Raw genomic sequence first — 8,951 nt, forward strand, 5'->3', positions numbered from 1 at the left:
GATCCCATGCACAACAGAAAGAAATGCTGCCTGGTCCTGTGCCATGCCCATGCTCCAATGTTCTCCCATATTCCCTGGAAGTGTTTCTCTCCCCCACCCACTTCATTAAGAGTTCAGATTCCTGTCTTCCTATCCAATTCTGAACCGGATACAGTGGTCTTACCTGGTGGGGGCACACAGTATGTATTGGCATCCAAGTGTTCATGAGTGGGCGAGAGTGTAGTGAAGGCTAGCCAGCTGCCCACCAGAGCAATGGAAAAATCCCTTGATAGAGGTGTTCAGATTGTGTAATAATATGCTAAGCTGTTGTTGTTTTACTTGAGAAAGTGGTGCCTTTTTAGAATTTGCCTCAAGGACTCAGACTATGCCAAGCCATCCCTGCACAGATCTGGGTTCAAGGACTTGCATTCTGTGAGACCTAGATGGAGGGTTATTAAACTTTCTGAACCTCGGTTGTGTCACCTGTAAAGTGGGCATGGACACTGTTCCCTATAGGGTAGATTTGTGAGCTTTACGTGATGTGAGCATGTAAGGCTTTTTAGCACAGAGCTGACACAGAGTACTTGCTTAATAAATAATAGTGGTTATTATTATTTTTATCCACAATATAGCTCTAAGGTTTTCCTCCCTCCCATCCCACCTCTGAAGGATCTGTCTCTTGCAAGTGTACACAGAGAGCTCATCTTGTTTCTTCTTGTCTTCTTAACCACCGTCCCCCTTCCTTTTCCTTCAGTCCCCCTTTAGCCTCACCCACCCACTACCCTTGCCCGCTAACCCCTCCCTCTCCCTACTTGTCCCTCACACTAGCCCGGCCCCGTCTTAGTGCCCACTCAGCGGGGCAAGAAGCTCATGGTGTAGGTTCGTGGGATAGTGGCAAAGCCCACGTGTTTGGGAGACACATCGATGTCCTTGGACGACTGCGGGGACTTGAAGCAGAAGTTCTGCAAGATGGTGGTAAGGAAGACAAAGAGCTCCATTCTGGCCAGACCTTCCCCAAAACAGTACCGCTTTCCTGGAGAGGTGAGGTGGGAGGCCCGGAGGTGAGGCGACAGCACTGCTGCTGCGTCACCCTACTACAGAGTCCTAGCAACATTCTCCCAGGGAGGAAGGGCTGGATATTGTAGCCTGAGAGACTTTCAGGGCAGACTGTAATCCTCTCAGAGCCTCAGTTTCCCCTGTAGATGAGATGGGGGTGATCTCTGCCAGCCTCTAGCAATGGGAACTTTAGATGCTGCTTTCTCCCAAATATGGCTGCTATACCGTCATATCCTTCTTAGGAATCTGGAGTCTTTGTTGTATGACCTTAGACAAATTTCTGACTCACTGTGGGCCTTCATTTCCCCCATTTCTGAAACGGTATGATCATCCCTTCCTTTTTGCCTGAGTGCAGGTGCTTGGTATTAAGGGAGGTTGCAGCTGGGTGGCTCGAGGGTAGCTTCTAAGAGGGACTTCTGGGCTGGAGAAAGATGCTGGGCTATACCTCAGAGGAACTGACTGGGATGAGGGAGGCCCCTGGTGGTATGTGGGGTGGTCTGGTAGCAGCCCGTGGTCTCTTACCAATGGAGAAGGGCACAAAGGCGTCGTTCTTCTTAAATTGCCCTTTCTCATCCAGGAAGTGCCGGGGGTTGAAATCTTGGGGGTTGGAGAAGAACTTGGTGTCTCTCAGCACAGAGCCCAGCATAGGGAACACTTCTGTGCCCTGGTGGGGAGGAGAAAAGGGGATTTGTTAAGGGCAAGTGGGGGGTGGGCATGCTGAAAGCACATGGGAGTCAGGAGATTTAGGGGGCCAAAAGTGAAGAGAAATGGGGGCATGGAAGTTAGGATCCTCCAAAGAACTCTGCAGGCTTTGAATTTTTTGTCCCCTGAGACAAGAAGTTTGGGGGACATGGGATCTGTGTCTCCTGTGGCAGGAATTTTGGTGGTTATGCGGTGTCATGTTCCCCAAGACAGAAACTTTGGGGAACATGGGGTTCGTGTCTCCTAAGACAGGAGGCTTGGGGACATGGCGTCTGTGTCTTCTGAGGCAAGAGGTTTGAGGGACATGTGTTCATGTCTCCCAAGGCAGGAAGTTTGAGGGAGATATAGGGATTAGGGATTAGAGTTCCCGAATGGGAAGGCTGAAAGTGGTTGGGAAAGTCTTTGACTGAGGGAGTGGACATGGGCTGGAAATTTTCTAAGGGTACAGGGGTCACAGGTTTGGAAGGTTGGGCAGAGCAGCACCTTGGGGATGAAGAAGTTCCGAAACTTGGTGTCCTTGGTGACCCTGCGGGCCACCCCCATGGGGATCATGTCTGCAAATCTCTGGATCTCATGGATCACAGCCTCGGTGTAGGGCATCTTGGCCCGGTCCTCAAACTTGGGCTGACGGTTCTTGCCAATCACCCGGTCAATCTCCTCGTGCAACTTGGCTGGGGGAGGAGGGAGGATGCATTTAGGCACCTAAAGGTCTCAGGACAGACAGGATAGTTGAAATATTTAAAACTGGTGTGATATGGATGCCGTTCTTATTGTTACTTGCTGTTCGATTGATTCCAGCTCATGGCGACCCTGTTCGTGCAGAGTAGAACTTTCGCATAGGATTTTCAAGGCTGTGACCTTTTGGAAGCAGATCGCCAGGCCTGTCTTCCAAGGTGCCTCTCGGTGGGTTCTAACCACCAACCTCTCAGCTATTAGTCAAATGGTTAACTGTTTTTGCCATCCAGCCTACCTTTGACATGGATGTAGACCATCCACGTGGCTGGAGCAGGGCCCTGGGAGCTGTTTGTGCCAGAATCATAGAGAAGGTGCAAGGGATCTGGGATGGACTGGAGTAGCGGGCAATTGGTACTCATTGTGCTCAGCACAAGAGCTAGCAGTTCAGACATTTTCAGTGTTTTAAACTTAGCTGGTGCCTATCAGCTGAATATCACCCCTGTCTCTGGGTAGCAGGAGCCCTGGAGGTGCAGTGGTTAACAGCTTGGGAACTAACCAAAAGGTCAGCTGTTGGAACCCACCAGCTGTTCCTTGGAAACCCTATGGGGCAATCCTACCCTGTCCTATAGGGTCTCTATAAGTTGGAATCGAATCGATGGCAGCAGGTTTTTTGGTTTTCTGGGTATCAGGGGGTGTCTGAGGGTCCAGGGATCTGAGAGAGATGAGGGCATTGTAGTGGGTTCAGAGAATTTTTGAGTCCGAGGTAAAGCTCCCTCTAGCCTCACCCTGCACATCTGGGTGCTTCATGAGCAGTAGGAAGCCGTAACGCAGGGTTGTGCTGACGGTCTCTGTGCCCGCAAAGAAGAGGTTTAGCGTGGTCAGCACCAGGTTCTTCATGTAGAACTCTGTGTTGGGGTTCTTCTTCTCCTGTGGGGAGAGGAGGTTTCAGGCTGAGCCCACTCCACACTCCTCAAGGGCCTTTTGGGGATTTTCTCTACGGACCTACCTCACTTAGATCTCTAAGGTCTCATTTCTTCAGACCATAAGTGGGAAGAGGGACATGGATCTACCATGCTTTCTCTGGTCTCCAAGCTCTCACACTGTTTCCCTGGCTCACTATCTGCCTTTAATTATCACTTTTTATGATAGAAACATTTAGAAAGAGAAGGCTAGAGAGGGACACTGCATAAGAGAGAGGGACAGAGATGGCCAGATAGGCCGAGTCAGAGAGCATCAGAGATAAAGTCCAATTTTCAGAGACACAGAGTTTTAGCAACAGCATCTTCTTCCTTTCACTAAAAAACTTGAAGCTTATTGTGGGAGGCTCTCCTCCTTTAATCCTTTTATCCTGAACTTCAGACTCCTTAAAGCCCATCTCCTTTCTCAGAGTTGGGAGACTGGCAACCAGATGGGGATGAAGACCTTCCAATATCACATAGTAAAGCCAGGTCACAGTCCACAGAGATGTGTCTGCTAACCAGGGTACAGAAGGTAAGAGAGCATGGTGACTGAAAATGCCAACCTTAGAATCGGGAGCCTAGGATTTGAGCTACACTCCGCCACTTCCTGGCTGTGTGACTTCGGACAACTCACTATGCAACCTGGGTCTCAGTTTCTTCATTTGCAAAATTGGGGTCCCAACAGAACATCCTTCAAGGAGCTGTTGTGTTAAATAGGCAAATCCTATAAAACACTTAAAATAGCAACTGGCATTTGGTAGGGCAATAAACCCCTCCTCCCCCGCCAGAAGGAAACCCTGGCAGTGTAGTGGTTAAGTGCTACAGCTCCTAACCAAAAGGTCAGCAGTTTGAATCTACCAGATGCTCCTTGGAAACTCTATGTGGTAGTTCTACTCTGTCCTGTAGGGCCGCTATGAGTTGGAATTAACTCAACAGCAACGGATTTGGTTTTCTTTTTTTTTGGCTCCCCCCCACCCAAAAAAAAAAATCCAGTTGCCACTCAGTCAGTTCCAACTGATTTCGACCCCACTCGTTTCAGAGTATAACTGCCCTCCAGAAGGGTTTTCATGGCTGTGACCTTTGGAAGCAGATCACTAGGTCTTTCTTCTAAAGAGCTTCTGGGTGTATTTGAACCACCAGCCTTTCAGTTGGTAGCCCAGTGCTTAACCACTTGTGCCACCCAGACAACCTGGTTGTGCAATAGTACTACACTATTCCTTTTCCTCATTTATTGACTATCCCATTACTTGACGTTTCTCATTTATGACAACAGTAAAAAATCTAGAATCCAACTATTTTGCACATTAATGATGGGTGTCTACCAGTAATGCATGCTGAGGTATGAGGCAAGAGTAATGCTGACTTTGATGGTTAAGGTTATGTGTCACCTTGGCTGGACCATGATTCTCAGTGGTTTGGCAGTCATGTAATGATGTGATTTGGCAGTTAGGTAATGATGTAATTTGAATGTTATGTAATGATGTAGTCATCCTCCATTTTGTGATCTGATGTGGTCATCCTCCATTTTGGCATAATGCTGATTTTGCATAATGACTCGGTCTTTGGAACCTAATCATGTTAGTAAGTGAGGAGAGGGTGTACTATGATTCACAGGCACAGGTCCCGCCATGGGTAAGAGTTCAGTCAATAGAGCAGTGGTGATTAATTATAATCAAGATTATGGGGATTATTGTGATGAGGGGCTAGTCTCAATGGGTCTCTGTGCTCCTCCCCAGATTGATTTCCCTCTGCCTGGCTTTGGAAACCAACCCTCCCCCGCATCATTTGCACTGGCTGCTTGAATGCACCTCCCGCATGCGGATGAGGAAGGAGTCAATGAAGTCCCGTGGGGAGTTGGGGTCCAGTGTGCGCTGGTTCTGCTCCACCTTCTTGGTTATGAAGTCCTCCAGCCCCTGCAGCTCCTTAAAGGCCTGTTGCTGTGGCCCTGGTAGGTATTTCATTACCGAGTAGAACATGTCATAGAGCTGGAGATGGGGAGAGGAGAAAGGAAGGGCAGCAGTCAGTGGGCAGAATCCAATGGGAGAGGAACTTTTTCTCAGGGAAAGGAAGGTACTGGGTCCAAGACACTTGTCCAGGTATCTAGGTGAGGCTGGATGGAAGTGTATGTCTAAGTTTACAGGTGAGTTATGTGTGAGGGTACCTGCCCAAGAGTTTAGGTGAGATGGATTGGGGCACACATCCAGGTTTCATATATTCAAGGGAGGTTGGTTTGGTAAGTATCTGTCCAGGTGTTTAGGCACTCAGGTGGGCTAGGTTGGAGACACTTGTCCAGATATTTAGATATTTAGAGGATTTGGATTGGGGGCTTCTGTACAGGTGTTTATGTGTGAAGTGGGACTGGTTTCAGGGGTACCTATTCAGGTGTTCAGATATTTAAGTGGGCTGCCTAGGGTGCACCTCTGTAGGTGTTCAAGTGGGCTGGATTGGGACACATTTATTTGGGTGCTTGAGGAGAAATCTGTACAGGTGTGTAGGGGTCTTATTGGGGTACCTGTCCAGGTGTTCAGGTATTTAAGTAGACTGGGTGGAAGGCACTGTCTAGGTACTCGGGTGGGGGACACCTGCATAAGTGTCAGAGGATTTGGGTAGGCTAAATTTTGCAGCACCAGGGATTCAGGTGTTTAGGTATTTGGGAGGTGAGCTGAGTAGACAGCACCTGCTAGATATTAAGGTAAGTTGAACTGGGAACACCTAGGGAGAGAGCTGTGCTGAGGGCATTTATGTTGAGATATCCAGGTGTCCTTGGAGCCTGGGTATTGGGGACTTCTCCTGAGTTCTGGCACAACTGTTCAGTTTTCCAGGAGTGGGGCTGGTTTTGAGTAGGGGCTATCTTGAGGAGGAGTACCTGCCTCTGTGTGGGGGAGCAGCTGGCAGGTTGTGCTAGAGGCATGGTAGTGCCTGGCAGAGACGGTTACCTGTCCGGTAGCGGTAGCTGTGAACTGGAAGCTTCCCAGCATCATACGCAGCAGTGAAAGGAACTCTTTATCTTCATAGTCAAACCGGTCTCCGAAGACGATGGAGCTGATGACATTGGAGACAGTTCGGCTCAGGAAGTAGGTGGGATCAATGAAGGTGCCTGGGGAGGGGAGGAGTGGAGGAAGGAGGAAGAGGGGGTTGGGGAGTCAACTCTGGGATCTGATGCCAGTCTGAGAATTCCAGAAGGTCACTGAAGTGATCAGGCCCCAGAGCTGGGAGTCTGGACTCCTTTCCCCAACCTGTTCCCTGCTTGGGCCAGAGCGCACGGGTCCTTCCCGCTGGGTTTTTCCCTTCTCCATCCCGAGCACTAACGGGTCTCCATGTACCGCGCGTGCCCCGGAAGGTCTCGATGAGGAAGCCGGCCTCCTCCTGGATACGCTCCTCAATGCCACGCTTTCCCACGCCGAAGTCCCGCAGCGTGGTGATGGAGAAGCGCCGGAGCTGCTTGGCTCGCTCCCCGTTGCTGAACGCCACTCCTGGAGGGGGGTGTACAGGGGTGTCTAGGTCAGAGACGGACAGGGACAGGGCACAGACCAGCCCAGACGACTTCTGAGAGTTGGGGAGAAAGAGGCAGACACAGAGCCAGAGAAAGGACACGGAGCCACAAACTAGAAAGAGAGAGAGAAACTGAGTCAGAGACAGAGAGATGCAGAAAGAGAGAGACCGAGTTGGAAGAAGAGAAACAGAAGAGAGAGACAGAAAGGCCAGACAGATAACACAGAAACAGAAATATACAGAGATTCCTGCCTGAAGAGAGAGCGGCAGAAAGAGGAAGAGGAGAAATGAAATAGTGGAGAGCTGAGAGGTTGAAATAAAATTGTGAAGAATTCTATAACTGAGCTGGAAAAGAGAAAAAATTAGGGAGAGAGAAACAGAGGCACAGGGTCTGGCAATTGTTACCAGGAGACAGACACAGGGGTTTTGAAGCAGAAAGTCCCCAATCCAAATCCTCTAAATACCTAAATATGTGGACAAGTGTCTCGAACCTAGCCTACCTGAGTGCCTAAACACCTGGACAGGTATCAATCAACCCAACCTCACTTGAATAGATGAAGACCTTGATGTACGCCCCAATCAATCTCCCCTAAATTCGTGGACAGATACCCTCACACTTAACCCACCTGAAAACTTAGATATATACTTCCATCCAGCCCCACCTAAGATCTTAGTGTAAGATCCTAAGACAGAGGAAGGAGAGAGAAAGAGGCAGGGAAACACTAGAGAATACAGAAGCAGAGAAAGACAAAGGTATAGGGTCGCTATGAGTTGGAATCCACTCAATAGCTATGGGTTATACAGAGGTCCGGGGCTCCCAAACAGAAATACCAAGAGATTCTACTAAAAGATGGAGAGATACACAGAAAGAAGAGACATCTTTTGAGAGAGAAACAGGGAGATAAAGACAGAGAGAGGCAGGGAGAAATGGAACCACAGAAACTGTAAAACAGGTTAGAGACAGACCAGGGAGAGGCCACAGGGAGCAGGGATGGGGAGCCAAAAGACCTGAGGGAGGGGCCTGCCACTCTCTGGAATGGGCAGGTTAGTTAAGGGGAGAAGCTGGGGAAACTGAGGCCGTTGGGTCTGCCTGACCACATCCCTACCGGGGTCTCCTCACCGTAGCCTTTGAAGAGCCAGTCGAAGGTGGCCTGCTCGCCTCGCCCACTGAATTCCTCAGCCTGGTCCACCAGAGCCTCCTTCACAGCGTCGTATCCGCACAGTACCACAACCCGCCGGGACCCCAAGTGGACCGTGAACACCAAGCCATAGCGCTCACTGAGCTGGTGGAGGTGGGTGAGAGTGGTTAGAGGTAGGAGCCCCTACTTCTGACCTGGCCCTGTACCCAGACCCTGGAAACTAGGGTCCATTTTCCCCAGGTTCTAACAGTGAAGTGGCTGAACATCCCAACATCTGGTTTTTCCGGGCTAGGCCCCTGATATGGAACCTTCAAAACTCCCCTGTCCTAGGACTCTGGTCCAGTTTGGTCAGTCCCCTACCACAAAGTCTTCCCCATTTCTGACCCCATTACACCCATCGCCCTGCCTCATGACACCTTCATGAGGGAGTTGTACATCTGCTGTGTGTTCAGCTGCAGGTAGTTCCCGATGAAAGGCAAGGGAGTGGGACCAGGGGGAAGCTTCCCCCAGAGCTTCCTTTGTCGCCAGACAGACATCAAGACCATTACAGACAGGCAGGCCAGCAAAGCCACCAGAAGCATCCCTGAGGCCAGCATGGTGGCAGTGAGAGTGATGATCGAATATGGATGGCTTGGGGTGATTTGCCTTTATACTACTTGGGGAGAGGGGTGGACTTTGGTCCTGATTATGTAATTATCTCATTTCCCCTCCCACTTACACCTCCCACCCTGCATCTCGCCTAGCTTGGGACACAGCCAGCAAGGGAGGAGGAGAAACTCAGGGCAGATTAACAGGGAGTGGGACCCAAGACTGAATTTGTAATACCAGGGCCTTTAAATTTTGGGGGAGAGGAAATAAACTCCAGAACTGAATGTTTTGGTGCATCTGCACAGGGGAGCCCCTCAGCTTTGCATTTGGAGTCTCAGGATGGATTTAGGAGTCTCAAAAG

At 49.9% G+C, this 8,951-nt stretch overlaps 1 protein-coding gene across 1 annotated transcript; it reads right to left on the minus strand.

Moving 5' to 3' along the window:
• Positions 1-782: 782 nt before the first annotated feature.
• Positions 783-8,611, minus strand: LOC126085373 (cytochrome P450 2A13). Its single transcript, XM_049900690.1, has 9 exons — positions 8,419-8,611; positions 7,984-8,146; positions 6,695-6,844; positions 6,308-6,468; positions 5,180-5,356; positions 3,198-3,339; positions 2,221-2,408; positions 1,558-1,699; positions 783-1,012 (listed from the first exon to the last, which is right to left on the minus strand). Exons 1-9 carry the CDS (start codon positions 8,596-8,598, stop codon positions 831-833), a joined length of 1,485 nt encoding a protein of 494 aa, XP_049756647.1. The 5' UTR covers positions 8,599-8,611; the 3' UTR covers positions 783-830.
• Between the last annotated feature and the right edge of the window lie 340 nt (positions 8,612-8,951).

The sequence above is a fragment of the Elephas maximus genome, chromosome 11, assembly GCF_024166365.1.
Source record: "Elephas maximus indicus isolate mEleMax1 chromosome 11, mEleMax1 primary haplotype, whole genome shotgun sequence".
In the NCBI taxonomy this organism is placed as follows: Eukaryota; Metazoa; Chordata; class Mammalia; order Proboscidea; family Elephantidae; genus Elephas; species Elephas maximus.

What these genes read in the sequence shown, in the direction of transcription:
- LOC126085373 (XM_049900690.1), bottom strand. Translation starts at nt 8,598, where the DNA reads ATGCTGGCCTCAGGGATGCTTCTGGTGGCTTTGCTGGCCTGCCTGTCT. An exon ending in TCCTCATCCGCATGCGGGAG is followed by an intron (nt 3,340 to 5,179) that starts GTGCATTCAAGC and finishes CTCTCCCCACAG; the next exon opens with GAGAAGAAGAACCCCAACAC. An exon ending in GAAGCACCCAGATGTGCAGG is followed by an intron (nt 2,409 to 3,197) that starts GTGAGGCTAGAG and finishes CTCCTCCCCCAG; the next exon opens with CCAAGTTGCACGAGGAGATT.